The following is a 19,136-nucleotide window of genomic DNA, read 5'->3' on the forward strand; positions in this document are numbered from 1 at the left end:
GATTCAGCCCGATTGTCATGACTTCTATTTAGAGGCAAAAGGCAGTGGAGCTTATTGCTCAATAGCTTAAAATTACAGCCAGAAGTCCACAAGAAGGTCAAAAAATTCTACATGTTTGATATGGAAAGCCGAGAGCTGGCAACACAAGTCAATGGCCTCCCCGGGTTTCAGAGCCTGTTGTGGGAGGGGCCCTGGGAGAACTCATGCACTTCCTCGAATTGAGACCCGCCCCACACAGAGGAACTGAAGAGAGGCACCATCCAACCAGAGCGGTGGGGAGTGCTGTATAAGTGTCCTTTTTTCCTCCGGGAGAAAACTGCAAAAAGACCACTTTAACCAGGCAGCAGAGCCCTGGAAGGAGGGGCGGGGTCAGGAGGCGAGAGGAGGGAAGCATACGTTTGGGAGACCTTGGAAGGCAGGCTGGCAGTGACAGAGGCTTTGAAGAAACCAGATGAAGCCAGAGGTCATTCTGATAGACAGGGTGGAGAGGTGTGTCTGCAGAGTCAGAAGCAGATCAGTTTCACGGAGATTTCTGTGAATGGGAAAGTTAGTTAGCTGGGGTTGCAGGACATGAAGTAGAAAAGCCACCAGGGAAAAAGCGTAATTGTGAAAGTAAACTAAGTTGTTTTTTGTAAATTCTTGCTGAAGACTATGTTTATTGATTTGAGATAGAGCAAGAGGCTGAGAGAGAGAGAGAGATAGAGACATTGATGTGAGGGAGAAACATCAACTGGTTGCCTCCAGTATGCAGCCTGACCAGGGATCAAACCCACAGCCTAGGTATGTGCTCTGACTGGGAATTGAACTGGCAACATTTTGGTGCTCGAGACGACAGTCCAACCAACCGAGCTACCCAGCCAGGGCAGTAAGCCGTGTTCTGTTACTCTAAATGACAAACTGTCAAGAGACATCAGTGGAGCCGAGTAATTGAGGCAGGAGACAGCATTGTCCACGGAGCCCGAAATATTTATTCTCTGGCCCCTGACAGAAAAAGTTTGCCAACTGGGTCGAGACCCTGCCTGGAAGCCTCTCGGATTCTGGGTTGGTGGCAAAGTTTGCTATATAAAAGGCCCCACATGGCAATCAGACTCATAAAAATTTTCCTAGAACGAGCTCACACCATTTTATATTCATTAATGACAGAACAAAAGGTATGGTAACTCCAAGGTTCCTGCATACAGTAACAAGCAAATTCTTTCACATACAACTCCCTTCTAAAAACACAGACATGAGCAAAGACCTTCTATTCCCGAGCAGAACTTGCCAGGTATGGTAGACCAGCCCTACTGCGGACGATGCACGCTTGTGTAAGCCTGTCAACCACTCTCCCAGCTGCATCTTGAAGTAAGAAGACGCTGCCTGGGTCGTCCAACACGGGCCATTCGGGCTTTGCAGCCCTTGGCACCGCCCATGTGAGGGTGACAAGGGCAGTGCCCCGTCTCCAGGTCCCAGAGAGGTTACCTTTTCTGAATGTCTCCCGTTTTTCCTCTGCTTCTCTGTTGACTCGATTCTGCGCAGGTTCAACTGCAGGCCCCTGGTCTTCAAGTTCGTCTTCTGTTTCATCGTCACTGTAGGGAACCACTTCATCATTAGGCTGAGAATCCTCCTCAAATGTCATTTCTGAGTCTCTTTCTGTATTCATTCTGCTGGTAAATGGGAACTACCTGGTTTAAAAGAGAGAGAAACCAAAGTGAATTATGACCCATACCCAGTTTTTGTTGGAATTCTGCCTGCATCTGCTTACAATGGCCTTTTAACAGAACATAATTTTACCAACATATATATCTGTCTGAATAAGGACCCCAATGTTCAAATGACCATGTAAATAAGAACAAAACCGTTCATCATTGATTATACACTTGGGTGAGAATTAATAACAACAACAACAAAATTGTAGCTTCAAGAAACTGTTAAAGGGGGTAGACAAACTTTAAGGTTGTATTTCAAACTAGGGGTCTCCAGTAAACAAAATCAACTGGTTCACAACCAATATTAAAATAAAATGAAACATTATAGCTCTGGTTGGCATAGCTCAGTGGACTGAGCGCGGGCTACGAACCAAAGGGTTGCCAGTTTGATTCCCGATCAGGGCACATACCTGGGTTGTGGGCCAGGTTCCCAGTAGGGGGCACATAAGAGGCAACTACACTTTGATATTTCTCTCCCTCTCTTTCTCCTTCACTTCCCCTCTCTTTAAAAATGAATAAATAAAATCTTAAAAAATAGTAAGAAAATAAAATGAAACATTTTAAGACATCAGGACAGCATGCACAGTAAGAGCTTGTTGGTGAGACAGCTTTACAAACCAGCACACAGTTATTTGCATTGTGGTTCTTAACAGAATTGAATTTCTTACTGTGGATTGCTTGCAAAATTTAAAGCCCATTGCCACAGACATCAGGTTTCTGCTAACACCACTATTCTGAGTCTTTACTCCGATATATGAAATACAAGCTTATACCCTCAAACTTCACTAAGGACTCTGAGAGCTCTCCCTAGCCAATTTTCCTAATTGCCACCACCCGCTGCCCATATCTAAAATTTGTGTTTGTGAGTGTGTCACTGTGTAAAATGACTCTACCCAAGTGGCAGGAACAACCTTAGTTACATTTGTGTTAGGAGAACATTTACGCGAGTCCTCCAGGACCGGCCTGCAGCCTGGCATTCTGTATATAAGCATGCACTGCCGACAACGGCGCCTCGAGTTTATTCAGTGTTACCGGCGCGCCAGGCCCTGCCTGAAATGTTCTACAAACACTGACCCTTGACCTTCCCCCACCACCTCGGTGGGGGTGTTACTGTTATTTCTACTCCACAGAGGAGAAAGCTCAAGGCCCGAGACATGGGATAACTTGCATGATAATTATTGAAACTTCGCAGCAAAAACAACTGCTTTCCAAAGAGAGATGTTCTATACTTCTATACTTGCATGTTACAGTTTGTTATGTGTTTTAATCAGGTGTTTGCCTGGAGTGGAACCACTGAGCTGGTTGCATGCTTTGTACCAAATCTAACCTCTCAGACATCTAAATTTTTGTAGCTTACGTGTGCCCCTAGGATATGTTCTAATATTTATGAGGATTTTGTCCAGTGTTACTGAAAATGGTAAAACCCAGAAACTACCCAGATGTCCAGTGACTGGCAGCTGTGGCCATAAACTGTGGCCTCCCCATACTATGGGGACAGATTAAATTGTTATTTAAATCATGATCATTAGCATTTCTAATGACAACCAAACACATTAACTTGGAAGGTGAGATTCACGACCAAGCTGCTAATGAGAATCAATAATATTCTTGAGAAAATGAGGCATCATAGTCCCATTTATTCACCCCCCGCCACACACACACTTATTCATTTTCCAAAATTCCAACGACTGCCACGCATCATGTTAAATGAGAGGATGCACCTCCGTGCTTGGTTCAGTGTGTAGCCTATGGTTGGTACTCAGACCTTAGTCATTGTTATTGTCCACAATTATTTCCATAATTAGAAAAAAACATTATAATAACAAGTAGAATATACGAGGATCTATTCCTTTAGGCTTTCCCATCCCTTCTAAAATGCACCTGCCCCCGATGGGAGGTAAATTACTAGACTATTAAAAAACATTGTGTATACTTAAGCACAGGCATGTTCAGTTATAAAACCTTTTAATTGCAGAGTGAAACATTTTTCCCTCTTTTCCAAATGTCTGTGGTTTTGTAAATGGCCATTTCTTGGGACTTTGCAAGTGCTTAATTGGCCTTTTTGTGGTTTTGTAATATCGTAGCATCAATGCTTTGGCTAATACTAAAATTTATTTAATACAGTTTCTTTTGAAAATTTCCAAACTCTCCAAGGCAAAACTTTCATCAGAAATCTTTCACAGCAAAAACAATAAAGTGGTTACCACTAACTAAGCACCTACTATGTGCTTAGTCAAGCAGCTATTACCATCCCATCTTACAGATGAGCAGACCGAGGCTCAGCTGGTAAGTGGCAGGGCCATGATCTAATGTCTCCATTACAGGGGCATATAAAATATTGCAAAGTCTGAAAGCACCTTACAGAAACACTTTTTTATTGTAGCAAAACATACGTAACATAAGATTCATCCTTTAAACCAGTTTTGAGAGTACAGGTCAGTGGCGGTAAGCACATTCTCTAGAAACCCTTTCTAAGGAAACGTGTCATCATCACCCCCAAGCGTCTCCATGCTTACTTCTCACGTTAAGAGCGGATCCAGTCCTTCAGGACAGGGAGAGGAGAGAAACAAAAAGAAATGGATCCAACAACTGATAACCACAAGTGTGTGACCCAAAGTTAGCGAGGCATTGCCTAACCAGCCAAGTCACACCCAAACATGCTCCGCAGGCCTGGTCTGCACAGGCAACCGGGAAAGCCGGGCAGGGAGCTCTAAGCTGCCTGGGAAGTTCTCTGATACACGTGTGTGTGTGCAACCCAGACACAGTCACACTCAGGATAGCTTGGCTGTGTCGTTTTAGGATGGTCAATGAAAAATTAGGAAGAAATCATTTCTTTGAAGCTCCAGCCGGGGCTTCCCAGGTCTAAACCGTAATCCCCACAAGGCAGGCACTGTGTGTGCTACGGATTTGGAAACTCTGTCGTATGTGTCACCACCACTGCAGCACATTGCAGACACCTGTGCATTTATTCAACCTCCTCTAACACCTGCGAGGGGCAGGCTGCGATCCCCCACCAGGCCCTGGGAGCAGACCACTCGGAGACTTCCAGGTTAACGAGGGTACAGATAAACGAACTATACCTGATAGCCATGAGACATGGCCACTTCTATGCAACTCACACCTCCAATCTATCCCCTCACCGCCTTTTCCACAGCTGCCACCCTAATGCAGACAACGACCATCTCTGCCCTAAAATGCCACAGAGGGACTCTAGCTAGACTTCATGCCGGGACCTCCCACACGGCCACCAGGGTCCTGCCATTCTCCCACATGTTGGTTTCCATCCTCTCCTTCTCAGTGCTTAGGAAAGACAAAGATTTTCAACAGGCAGAGAACACTCCTCACTCCCTCCCCTCCACCCCTACTGCTCCTCCCTAAGGAAGGGCCCTTGATAAATGTATTGGTCAGAGCCCGCAGCACCAAGGGAGCAGGGCGGGGGCGGGAGGGGGGGTCACATTATTGTACCACCTGAGTTGAATGCCCAGGACATTGTGTGGGTAGTTCCCCACCTCACCACCTCCCTGCGGTCCACACTGGAGACGGGGCCTGCTTTCTAGCTGCAAGCCCAGCATTCTCCTCTCTCTTTGTTCTGCCCCCCACCAGGCAGCTGTCCGGTTAGTGGGCTCTAGATTTTTCTTCAGGCTGCCTAAAACAAGTCTAGGGTGGAGGGAGAAAGTGAGGAGGAAGAGAAGGAACGAAGAAGCCTTTATAACAGAGCTCGATTAGGGGGTTTTCCAGCATTAAGTAAAGAGGTGCCTCATTTTCCTTCCCACCTTCTGTAGTACTCAGCCCTCCTGGTCGTGAACCCCACTAGACAGGAGGACTAAAGAGCAGGGTATCGAAACTCGACCCCCTAACATCCATAGGTGTCATCTTCGAGTGCTTGGCTATGAAATCCTGTCTCCTTTGTGGAGAGGAGGTGCTGAAGGAGAGAGAGGGGGGGACCCCGGGCAAACAGCATTTCCTTTCCGCCTTTGCAATAAAACTCTGAAGTGAAAAGGAATGAAAGCGCAAACTTTCATTGCTACCACAGGTTTCCAGATTCAAAGAACAGGCAAGTGGGGACAAAAAAGTTGAGTTTTGTCAGTGCTGGGGGACAGTCCGGGTACCCACAGAGCAACAACAAGAACTTGGGGCTGGAAAAGGCCAGAGGCCCCTGATCAATGGTATCTTTGTTGCACAATTTGATTTCTGTCCAGGGAGACCCAAGCTCAGAAAGGATGGATGAATCACAATATTCATTTTTGTTCATTCTTTGTCATCTTTTTTACAGCTTTGAAAATCCTCAACAAGAAAGGGTGTTTCTGAAATGCGTTTTTCTTCATTTCATTTGCTTATTATTATTAAAGATGATATAAAATATGTAACACCCATGATATAGTAAATTTGTGTATTATATTTATATATGTTCAATACTATGTATGTTTTTTATAATATGCTCTATGCTTAATATAACAAATTACAACTTTGATAGGCAGAATCTATAATCCCTTCCTATGAGAGGGGGCTAGACATACAGCCTTGCTTTTTTTTTAAGATTTTATTCATTCTTAGAGAGAGGGGAAGGGAGGGAGAAAGAGGGAGAGAAACGCTGATATGAGAGAGAAACATCAACCAGTTGCCTCTCACACACCCTGACCCAGGAACCTGGCCAGAAACCCAGGCTCATGTCCCGACGGGGAACTGAGGCCCAGCCCACTGAGCCACACCAGTCAGGGCGAGCCTTGCTTTCAGCAGCAGATAATGGGATGTCTGGTCCAGGTTTAGGTCACAGGCAACTGTAACTTCCTTCTTGGCAGCCAGCTCTCTCCCCTTCCTGGCTTTGATAAAGCAGCTGCCCTGGGAGAGGCTCCTATGTGGCAAGAAACTGAGCAAGTGCCCAGGCAACAGGCAGGAAGGAACTGGGGGTCTTCAGTCCAACGACCCTGAAGGAAATGAATTTTGTACATATACAGCAGGGTGACTATGCTAACAATACCGCATTGTATAGTTCAAACTTGCTAAGAGAGTTAATCATTTATTGACTTGAGAGAGAGAGAAACATCAGTTTGTGGTTCCACCCGTCCACGCACTCGCTGCTTCCCGTACATGCCCTGACCGGTGAGTGAACCCACAACCTTGGCCTATTAGGACAATGTTCTAATCAACTGAGCTACCTGGCCAGGGCCTAAGAGAGTCAATCTTAAAAGTTTTCATCACAGGGAAAAGTTTTGTAACATTCTGAGGTGAAGGATGTTAACTTACAGTGATTGTTTTGCAATATATACATGTGTCAAATCATTATGTCGAACACCTTAAACTAATACAAATGTATGTCAATTATATCTCAATAAAACTGGAAAAATATTTTGTAAAAGGAAATAAAATTTGTCAACAACCACATGAACTTGGAAGTGGGTCCCTCCTCAGTTCCGCCTCCAGAGGAGACCCCAGCCTGGGCTGACATGGCAGCTGCCGCCTCGGTGCAGACCCCGGCCCAGAGCACCCAGCCCAGAGCACCCAGCCCAGCAGTGTTCAGACTCCTGATGCACAGAAGTGGTGAGATGCCAAGTGAGGTTGCTCTGAGCTGCTGTGTGTTGGAGCAACTCGTTACATGGCAATACACAACTAACACACATACCATTAATCTCAAGTAATGCTCATTCTACGGTCCATCGCAGAAGCAGCGGAAATCTGTTAATCTGACATAAGCCCCGCCCTGTTTGGAGTCTGCCCAATACTCTGGAGTGTAAGATCTGACAAGCTGGATGACAGTTGTAATTAGATGAAGTCTCTCATGAAGCAAGAGTAGTAAAGCATATCTAGGATCTAGATTAAGTTTAGACTTTATACTGTTATAGAAACACGGTTCCTGCTCCCAGGACAAACAGGGCTCTGTGTTTGATTTCCTCCCAAACCAAAGCCTAGAAAATCTAGAAGCCTGTGCTAACGAACGTAAAATTAAGGAGCCTCTGATCTCACTGGCATGGGGACAAGTCAGCCTGGGCCTTACTCATGATAGAAAAGGCTTCTCTGGGTCCACAGCTTCACCCTCTGTGCTTTGGCAAGGCCACCCCCGACCCTTGGCCACAAAGAAGGCTGACCCCCTTTCCACATTGCCCAACGCCCTTGGCTACCACCGAAAAGGTGCTGGGGAAGTCTCAAATGGTGACTTTTCAGAGAAGGGCACTTTTTCAATTTTCCTGTCATAGGATTTTTTTTGGTAACATGGTCCAGCTCTGCCATGGGCTCCCCAACACATCCTACTAATGCCAATTACTATATTTTGCTGTGTATAATGAGCACCATGTTTTGGGGCTGAATTTTCAGGAAAAAAATCTTTGGCTTACATTTTTTAATTCAATTTTTTATGTATGTATATTTAGATACTTGTTTTTTTGTATTATAAAGGAATTTTAGCATTTCTTTTGAACATATTATGGTACAAGAAATTTTATGTAACAAATAATTACAAAACACGAGAGCAGATATGAGGTATGCCAGGTATTACCCATGTAGAAAGAATGTGCATCCTATTTCTCTCTCAAAAATTTGGGCAAAAAAGTGAGTATTATACACGGCAAAATACAGCATGTCTTGTCAACATCAGGCAGCCCCGACCGGTTCCCTAGGTATTTTTCACACGCACCACCTCACATGATCATCATGCAACTGCCTGGAGACGTGTGACCAAGCACTTTCATTGCCATTTTATGAATGAAAACGCCGAAGTGGTTGAGTCTGGGATTGGGTTTGGGGGTGCAGAGTGCACATCTGCATTCAGATTGGAACTCACACTCTGTCCAGGGGGCATCAGGGCCTGCTCCCCAACTGCGAGTGTCAACTGCTGTCCCCTCTTCACGCCAACTTAGAGCCTCATTGGTCACGAGAGATACTGAAGCACAGGAAATGAGGAAATGGAAGAAACTGATAGGCAACATCAAGCCAACGGTGCAGTCTGCGTACAGGTGCCACCAGCAAGCGGCAGCGCTTGAAACGCTTCCGACATAGATCCCATCAGTGTGAACTTTACTCATTCACTGTTTCCAAGGTGTTTTGAGCTGGGCCGCGTGGGAGCCACAGAGGTGAGAACTCAGCGTGGACGCTGAACAGGAAAGATTAGGAGCAGAGAAGTAGAGTCGCCCACCGGGCTGAAAGATTTAGGGGGGCCAGAGAGATGAAGGCGGGCTGGACTCACCTTCCTCCACCCAGGAGGCCTTGGCAGGGCTTTGTTCTGGGGAGCAGAGGGAACCCCTGAAGGTGTCTGCAAGGGAAGAAATATGAGCTGCAAGGCGCTTCCGGAAGATTAACCTGATAGAGGAGGGAGTGCGCCTGGCCAGGAAGGTGAGAGCCCGGTGGGGAGACCATGCATAGGACGCAGTGGACACCGAATCTCCCTGTCAACTGTCTGTCCCCTATAAAACCAAGCAGTTCAGTCACCTTACTCTGCAGCCATGAGCAGTAGAGACACACAGTGTCTGTGTGTAGCCAGAGCAAGAAGGTCTACAGGCCTGAGTCAGGGTGGTGGCGGCCAGAAAAATGTGTTTAAAATTAAGCCAGGGTGGGGCTGCCATTCTGTCGTCTGGAAAACGAAGAAAAGAAGCCAAGGAAGGAGTGGAACTGGTTCCCATAGTTTAATGATGCCAGGATTCCCCAGATGTTTATATTGGAGACTCAGCCTCAATCCACAATTATTTTTATTAAAAACACTAAAAGTTACCGGGAGAAAAGCATTGTTATTTTTAACTCAAGCCTCACGCTTACTTGTTAGGGACAATGGCCCCATTTTTACCTCATCCCTATTGCCTCTCTGATTAGGTTTACACATTTTTTCATGCTTAAATAATATAAAATCATCAGAGTTTTGTAAGTGACTGCTTCCCAGAAGCAGCACTCCCAAGATAAAATTTTAAAAAATTCTTTCATGTTGAATGAATGTTAATGTTGGAAGAGTCACCAACATGAGATGATACATGGCTGCATTCAACAAAGATTCCACTACAGACAAACACGGGGATCAGCATAGTTTTCTGGAACTAGATGTAAACATTGAAATGGTCATCCTGACCATTGATACATGCAGCAGAACCACTCATATTACCCTTTCGGACCCAAAAGCATTGAATAAATGGGTAGCAGGAGAGGCAGAAGTGAGGAGTAAATGGAAGCAATAAGCACGTATGGAAAAGGTTACTTTTACTAGCAATCCAAAGATGGCCAACTGATGACAACCCCGATACCCTTTCACACCTCTTGGGTGAAGGATATTCAGTGACTGCCTTGATTGCTGGCTGTGGGAAAACTGGATGGAGGCGCTCACACCCACCGACACACACACGCTGCTGCCGGCATTGAAGCTGCTACTTTCTGTAGAGGCCACAGTGCAGCAGCACTTTCTGTGCCAAGAACACTACAGATACATATAGTGCCCGACCCAACATTCTCGTCTATAGAAAGGGTCCCAATAGAAACAATTAGACAAGTAAAATAAATAGTTCTTCGCACAAAGTTTTTCATAGTCATTGTTAGCTTAAAAAGCAGAAATAGAAACAACTTGAAAGTCCAACAGAATAGTGGTTTTATAAATTATGTTGTTAGTATAGCAGCTCAAAATAGTAGCCATGGAAACAATATTCATATTGATGTTAACATTAAGTATTCCTTTGAAAAGGGGGAAAGACTGAAGTCAAAATTGGGTCCTGTTCTGCAGCTTTATACCTGATACATGTGAATACTTTAGAACCAGATTTTTGCTCTGAATGAAGAGACCCACTGTGTGCATTCCTTGTTCCAAAATAATCAACAGCTGGTAACACCAACCCATCCCTTGGTGAAGACTATTGGACAGTGACTTATATGCTGGGCTTATTTTATGAAATGCTTACAACACACCCAAAAGGAAGGATTATCCTAATCTGATAGGTTTACAGCGGTTAGGTGACTTCTCCAGGGTCATACAGTGAGGTTTCACCCAGGTCTGTGTGCCCCCAGCTCTCCTAACATTCGTCCCGAGCTGTTCCAAGGGGAGGAAAAGTGTGTCAGGGTATCACTGTCTTTATTGTCATGCTTGTCTGCTTCATTGGCAATTGTCCTATCTCTTTGCAAATGACTGCAAAACCAAAACCAGTGGCTTGAAAGATGGCTGGTTTCTTATAGAGGCCGTCTCTGAGCTTGGAGAAGGGATGCTTTGCATGTTGGGCAGGGCAGGAGAGGTGAAACCCATCCATTTTTCTCCTTTGTATTATTGCTCTTTGCCAGTACATCAGTACACCTCAGATTCCATTTCTCTCCTCAAGGTCACAAGATGTCATGAAATCTGGTCTGTGTCCGTCTTTTCCTCTGGGAGGCCTTGCTGACCTGCCCTATGTGCTGGTGGACACCCCAAGCCACTGACCTTCACTAAACCTCTGTGCGTCATGCAGGACAACATTGTAAGGCCAACATTTTTTCAAATATTCATGTGTAAAATCTTTCAAGGTTTAAGTGGCACTATGTCTGATTGACATATAGAGTACACTTAGGACAGCTTCCACGTATCTTTTCCAGATGCTGCCATGGCTTCAGGAATGTCCGTGGTTGGTCACAGGGCCTTCCCTCCCAATCCATTTCAAAGTTAACGCTGTCACACTTCTGGGCCCCAGAAGTCTAGGGACGAAGGAAGGGCACATCTGATGTTTAACCACTCTCTCCTCCGCTGTATTTAAAGTCCGCTTAGAGGACGCAACTTAGATTACACACTCTTCCCAGACAGCTGACTTCACACCTGAAGTTCTGGACCAAGAGCACAGAGCAAACATGTGATTAATATTTTATATGTCCTTGGGAAACACTGACGTTTGGCTTGAATGATCTCCCGGGTTTCCTTTGGGCAGTGGTCAATTCCAACTGTCCTGCCTTTCGGAGTCTGAAGGAGTCAATTATCAGGAGTGTCTAAGTTTCTGCCGGTCTGGTAGTTCAGGGATTTAGGATAACACCTACAATATGGAGCTGCCAAGTCTCCCATGTTTTCCTGGGATGGAACGTTTTCCTGGGTGGAGTGTTCACAAGAGAGCCAACCACACATCCCGTGTATCAGTCACTGAGCTAAGGGCTTGACATGCATTATTTTGTTTTATTTCTTGAGTGTCAAATTATTATCTCCATTTCAGAGATGAGGAGGCAGATATTCAGAGACATGACGTGCTTCCCTGGCTGGATAGGTCAGTTGTTTAGTGTGTCATCCCCATGTGCCAAGGTCGCAGGTTTGATCCCTGGTCGGGGCATATACAAGAAACAACCAATGGGTGCACAGATAAGTAGAACAACAAATCAATATCTGTCTGTCTCTCTCTCTCTCTAAAAATCAATTTTTAAAAAGCTGAAGGTGGATGTTAAGTTCTTTGCTCAAGGATATGTAGACAGTAACTGAGATCAAATTTTTTAAAAAATATTTTATTTATTTATTTTTCGAGAGAAGGGAAGGGAAGGAGAAAGAGTGGGAGAGAAATATCAATGTGTGGTTGCCTCTCATGCATCCCCTGCTGGGAACTGGCCTGCAACCCAGGCATGTGCCCTGACTGGGAATCGAACCGCGATACTCTGGTTCGCAGGCCCGCGCTCAATCTGCTGAGCTATGCCAGCCAGGGCTGAGATCACATTTTTCATTCAGAACCCTGTGTTCTTCATTACAATGCTCAGTGCCCTAATTGTACCTACCATATTTTGCTGTGTATAATGTGCTCTTTTTTGCCCAAATTTTTGAGGGAAAAATAAGGATGCAAATTATACATGGGTATAATGATTACATACCATGGGTATAATAATCCCATGAATAACATGCACAAAAACACGGGTGTGTATTGTACATGGGAAAACATGGCAATAGCATCACTATGAGATCAGCTGGAGATGAGATGGCCAATCCCATTTACAGGCAGGGAGACAAAGAACTAAGGGGCATACAGTTAAGTCTGTGTTGGAGCGAGAATGAGGGGCCACCATGCTGACATCCTTTGATCTCTCCACTCTGGGTCTGCTCTTTGCTGACATGGGGGAGGGGCATACAACAGAGGTCACCGGTGACACGTTTTCATGCTTGCAAGGAGATTTCGGCAGTGTGCCCTGGAATCCAGGCCTCGGATCTCATACAAAACTCCCTTTGCCCCCTTGGAGGGATGCAGTCCTTCCGGCTGCCTGGTTTCCTCCTCTGCTTCCCTAAGGTGTCCCTTGGCAGTGCTCTTTGGTGAGTGCCCAGGGCCATGGGGCCTAGCAGGTCAGCTGCCAACTCTTCTAAATGTGACTGTGGAGTTCCATGAAATTTTTGTTGTAAGAATTATGGCTTTAGGAGAAAGGATACAATGACCCCTGCCTTAACCCATTCTCCCAGGGAACTGAGGATGAGAGATCATGTGTGATACTGGGATTTATAATAAGAGACGCATCTATTTGGTCTTCGCCTATTCCTGGCCACAGAGCTCCAAACACCGTTGGAATTTCTTAGTGATGAGTAATGAAGGTGACTTTTGGAAAGCACCTAAGTAACCGAGGGATAGGGGTGGGTTGCCAGGAGAACAAACCATGGGTTTAGAGCGTTGAAACTTTCAGTCTGACCCCTGACCTCAGGGGAGGGTAGAGGGACTGGAAGTTGTGTTCGGTTGCCAAAGGGCAATGAGTTAATCAAACATGCCTATGCAGTAACAAAGCCTGTGCATAAAACCCCGAAGGGATGGGTTCAGAGAGCTTCCGGGTTGGGGACCTTGTAGAGATTTGGGGAGACGGGCTCCCTGCCCTTTTCCAGCACCTGGCTCTGCACATGACTTCCATCTGGCTGTTCCTGAATCATTCTTTTATCATAAACCGGCCATCTAATAAGAAAAATGTTACTCCGAGTTCTGTGAGCCATTCTAGCAGATTAATTTAACACAAAACGGGTGTCATTGGAGCCTCTGATCTACAGCCAGTCAGTCAGAATCCCAGACAACAGACTTGCAATTGGGGTGGGGTGGGGTGGGGTGGGGTGGGGGAGTGCCATCCTGTAAGACTGAGCCCTTAACCTGTGGAGTCCGATGCTGTTTCAGGTACATAGTTGTCAGAATCATGTGGAGTCTTTGGGTCATTTCAGATGTAATTAGTTAAGATTAGATGTAATTACTTAGGATGAATCCTAAACCAGCATGACGGGTGTCTTCATAAAATGTGGACATTTGGACACGGAGACAGACTCATGCTCAGGGAGAACGCCTTGTAAAGACTGGAGCTGCCACAGGCCAGGACAGAGGCCTGCTCCTGAGCCTTTCCTGGCACCTTCAGAGGAAGCGTGGCCTTGATCTTGGACTTCTGGCCTCTGAAACTGTGAGACAACACATTTCTGTTGTTTAAGCTGCTCAGTTTAAGGTGCTTTGTTACAGCAGTCCTGGCAAATTAATGTACTATTTCAATGAGTCATTTTAAAACCCAAAGTTCCTGGATTCCTACAAACAGAGGATGTTACAGTCAGATCCTGCTTACTCTAGGTCTACAAATTTGCAGCTTACCTCCCCAAAATGATCGTGTACCTAAAAGGAAAAGCTGTGGCTAGCTTTTGTAACAAGTTATATAATTAAGATGTAAATGACCACATTCTCTTTTCTCTCCTCTAATTATCCAGAGATAAAACACGCTATACACACACGCACATATATATATATATATATATATATATATATATATATATATATATATATATATATATATATTGGCCACTTAACCACGCTAGAAGAGTTACTTGCAGGGCATACCAGGAAGAAACTACTGGTATTTGATGCAAATCAGGACAAGCTGCTCAAACAGTGCTGACGAACACGGGCCTTGTGCAAACCTCTGCTCTGAGCTGCATTTGCAGAGAACACATAAACCCACAGAAATATCCAACACTGATTCAAACAGCCTCAAAAGGTTTTGAAGTTTGAAAGAAGTGCCGATAAAACAAGCGTTCGACTTCATCTCTGAAAAAACACGGCTCCCAGGAGAAACACAATTCATTCCAGAACTGTTGTCTGCAGTGACATTCCCTCCTCTCAGTATTTGCTTCCCTTTAAAATCTCTGTGCACCTTGCGGGGCAGTGGGAACGCCCAGTGGCGAGGGCTTGGGTTTGACAGCAGCACCCACCCACTCTCAGCCCTTACACAGTGATGCCTATGATGCAGACAGAGCTGAAAAGCAAAACAACAAAACTCTGAAGTGGAATACAATGCAAAACAGCCAACCAAAATACATTTGCATATGTTTTGCTCTTCTCCTTGGACCCAGACCCCCACCCTCACCACTTGTAAGGCCTTTCCTAGACCAGCTGGACTCCAATATCAATGACTTCATCAATCCTGTTGTGACCATGCTGTGTACAACTTTATCATATATTACTAATGCCAATACATTTTTTTAATACTTAATGTCAACATCACCTGATTGGGGGAAGGTGTACCATAGAGCTTTTAATCAGTTGAGAAGATCATTCCTTGACTTAGGAAACATGCTTCACTGTCACCGTCCCCTGCAGGTCTGTGGAGGAAGCAGGCTCTGGCTCAGTGGTCCGGAGGACTGTCCCCTCCCCCAGCCCCTCTTCCTCCTGATAGAGTAAGCAGTTAGACAGACAGGAGCAGAGTAGGAACATAGCCGGGTGCAGAAGGTCACTGGGGCAAAAATGGTGCCTATAGCAATGGACGATTGTAAGGTGGGACCTCACCCCCAGGGTGACCCTTCGTCCCCTAGCACATTGCTGGTCATGCAATTTAGACTCCCTGACCTCTCACATCGCTGGTGAGTGTCGTTTCCCCTGACCTTTCCTCCCCTGGCATGTCGCTAGCTATGCTGTAGACCCCTCAGAGGAGGAACAAGGTGGCCAGACAAAAGCCTCTTATGACTTCCACACAAGCCCTGGCACAGCCCCTGACTTAAGCAGTAAGCCCCAGGTTTAACTTCTGGGCCTCAGTGGTGTCGCGGCCCCAGGCCCAGAAAAGCAGCACAGTAATGGTGCAGCCGCACGGCAGGACACCTCGAACGCTCCTCAGCCAGACCCGGCCCAACAGGCAGGTCCCTGGGCTCGTCACTGGCCACCACCCAACCGAGGCTGGAAGGCCACTGCCTTCCTTTCCTCCTGCTTAGAGATCTGACTATGGGGAATTGTAGCTCAGCTTTCCAAAGTCTAAACCTCATGCAGGGCAAACAGCGTTGCCCGAACCCCAATGCAGCTGGCCCTGCGGAGGCTGGCACCAGCCGACATGAGGGCAGAACACGCTGTGAAGGCCCATCAGGCCCAGACACTCGGGCTGCAATAAGAGGAGAATCGTTGGCTCGAGATGTGTATTTTGCGGTCTAGAACAGACACAAAATACAATTAACGTTCAATATATTCTGAACTCTGAATCAACGTCACTCAAGAAACAGTGGTCGTAGGTCAGGTGGGGAATCTGTGAGATTACTCAGGGTGTCTTACCTGAGTGAGAAGGATGGTAGAGGTGTAGATAAAAGACAATTGGCCATGACCATGAACAAGGGGGCTTCGTTATACAACTGTTTCTGTTTTGAGGTACGTTTGAAATATTTCTTAATTAAGAAGAAAGAAAGAAAAACTAGCCTTAACATAAACAGGGAACTAACTGACCTTGAGTCACCACTGTGTGTGGCCTATGTGTCCCAAGTCACTGCACAGGCTGGGGAGGGACCACAGACTCCCCAGGGCCACTGGTGCGTGTTAGGAACTCGGATATTAAATAATAAGTCTTCTCATAGCTACAAGGAGAGTATTTTTCAGTGAAATTGAATATTTCCTATTCCATAAGGTCAAAGGGAATTTCATTAACGATTTCACAAAGTGAAAAGGTCACAGAGAAGCTACAACACTGTGTAGATAAGGGCAGCCCTCCCCTCAGCCTGCTGGGTACTTGTTTTTGTGCATTTTAACTCTTTTCTTTAAGGATCATTTTAGCTCAGATCCTGTTCCCATTTTTTCTCACCTTTTTTTCCTCCCCTAATATGCGAGTAAAATATGGTCATCATTCCCATTTCAAGGATGAGCAAACTGAGGCTGAGAAAGGTTGCCCAGAGTGCTCAAGGTTACACGAAGTGCTCAGGGTCACACAGTGGGTTGCTGTAGGGCTGAAACTGGAGCCAAGTCCAAATTCTCCAGTTGCCAAGGTCATTTCACTGGGCAGCGACACAGTGTGCCTGGCATGCCTGCAGGCCAGTCTCGCGACAAGGAGCACAGGCTCTGGAGCCATGCCTTCTGCCAGCTGGGAGACCTCAGGGAAGCCCATATAGTAACACTGCTGTTCTTCAGTTTGCTCATCTGTAAAATGGGCACAATACAGCGCCTGCCTGTTAGGGCTGCTGTGAGGATGAAATAAGCCGACATAGGGAAAGCTTCTGGAACAGCGCCAGACCCAAAGGAAGAGCATGATCAATATTAGCCATTGTTACTCTTACGTGAGAGAATGAAACGCTAGGAGGAGAAATGCGTGACCACACCAACACTTTAGGAACAGCTGAGAAGTTACTACAGCCCACGCCAAGGCTCAAGTTCACCTCCATTTCTTGAATCATTGATAGGAAGGGGAATACCCAGCTCGTAACCTGCTGAGTTCGGGCCGCAGGAAAATGTCACCCTAGTAGTGAGACAGACATTAAATATTTCACTCTCCCAGCTGCTCACAACAAAGCAGCCCAGGGTGTATCTATTACCGCCTCTTCAGATCTCCCAAGAAAAGGGGAAGCCTGTTTAAAAAACACACACACATACACTCTAGAATTTAAAATACTATATCAACAACACGTCTCATACTCCACATCTTTGCAGGATGAAGAAGAGCAAGAGTTTTCAGAAAGAGAAAGTGTTATTCCAGAAACAGAAACTGTCTCCATTTGACACCTCTGCCACCATATACGGTGCCTGTCTTGCCAACAAGAGACACGGTACACCAGGCAGCCAAAAATAGTCCCAGGCTGTTTATCAACAATGTGTGATTGTACACTGGAGAAGCCGAGCCGAACGTATTCTTGTAGTTAGTCCCATGTTACACTCCTATTAGAACTGCTTTATTACGTGGTTCCTATGATCGCACCCTACGGAGAAAGTCAAGCCCTGTATCTCGTACGACCACCTCAACATTTAGAACGGGAAACACGATAGCAGGGACTGAATCGCCTCTTTTTTTTTCTCTCAAGACAAACATCCTTGATAAAATTTCCTATGGCTTTGGCACTTTCACATGGACTGCTTAATCAAGTTAATCCTTGATTATCTGCATGTTTAATGATTGATTGCTTCCCTATCTGTGCGTCCCAGATTGGACTCCCTTCCTGGTCAGCTGATGGCCTCACCTGTTTACACAGGCCAGCTCCCCAAGGGAGCTTTTAACTGTTGAAAGAAGGGGCAGATGTGGTCAATCTACCAATCACTTCCAGGCCTTCACTTCTCAGTTCTCTGTAGAGTCTCAGTGGTGCTCTTCTAAGGCCACCAAGCTCCGACCATGACACAGGAGGTCCGTGGACACGCCTGGGACTCTCCAGGCGCCCACCTGAGTTAGAGTAGAACCCACTACCTGGCAGCAGAACCCACCCTGCAACTGTGTGTTGTCTGGCTCACCAAGGGTTTCTCCTGTTCACTGAAATTTTAGATTGTCGCGTTTAAATATCTGTTGGTTCTGCGTGAAATGGGGATTCCCCAATTTTCTGAAATTTCAGAAAACTGGGAAATCTGGCAACACTTGAGCAAGACGACCATCAGTGGGGGCTGGGTGGCAACTGCCCGCTTTGAGCTCTGTGTGCACCCCTGTTGCCACACTCCCCACCTGGCCAGCCTGTACCCCTTCTCAGCCCTTCCAGGAACTGGGACCCCTCAAAACTCTTCCTGTTTCTAGTTTACAGATAAGGAAACTGAGACTTAGAGAAGGTTAAGTGATTTCCTCAACGTCATACCACTAGTAAGTTGCAAGTTGGAATTGCATCCAAAGTCCATTTTGCTCCAAATTGGTGTTTTTAACTAACACACTCTGGTGCTCACTGTCCCCTGTTAGCAATGGAACTAGAAAGTCAACAGGCAGGACAGACACTTTTGGGTAATTTTCAAATTCCTTATTTAGAAAAGGCACCCTCTAAAGTTAATCAGTATAGGGTGTTCTGAATGAGAATATATAAGCTAGCCACAAATTGGCCATAAAGTTCTTTAAAAGGTAGAAGAAAAATACCATCTGTGGAACTGTGGATTGTTTCCACGTCCGGAATCGTCGTCGTCATTGTTGACCCAGAGGCGCTAGCAAACATTTCACGCCCTTTGCCTTGTTCTCCACTCACTCTCAGGTGTGTCCACATGGTTCCCTCCCAACCATTTGAGCGTAAGTTACATCATACTCCCTGCCTGTGAGGACTTCCAGGTTAGTCTCTGCAATTTCTTACATAAGCATAACCGTTAATCACCAGCATTAGACAATCTAACGTTAATAGGCTATCTAATACTC

General features: G+C 45.8%; 1 protein-coding gene across 1 annotated transcript in view; it reads right to left on the reverse strand.

Annotated features, from left to right (window-relative positions):
• The window catches only part of ATP8B1 (ATPase phospholipid transporting 8B1), a 112,092-nt gene that overhangs the window by 54,571 nt on the left and 38,385 nt on the right, over positions 1 to 19,136 (reverse strand). Inside the window, exon 2 of the mRNA XM_037151978.2 lies at positions 1,462 to 1,664. Coding sequence (XP_037007873.2) covers positions 1,462 to 1,642 — 181 coding nt within the window. The 5' untranslated portion in view covers positions 1,643 to 1,664. The remainder of the gene's footprint in view (positions 1 to 1,461; positions 1,665 to 19,136) is intronic.

Source organism: Artibeus jamaicensis, unplaced genomic scaffold, assembly GCF_021234435.1.
Source record: "Artibeus jamaicensis isolate MK-2021 breed Jamaican fruit bat unplaced genomic scaffold, CSHL_Jam_final contig_354, whole genome shotgun sequence".
Classification (NCBI taxonomy): Eukaryota; Metazoa; Chordata; class Mammalia; order Chiroptera; family Phyllostomidae; genus Artibeus; species Artibeus jamaicensis.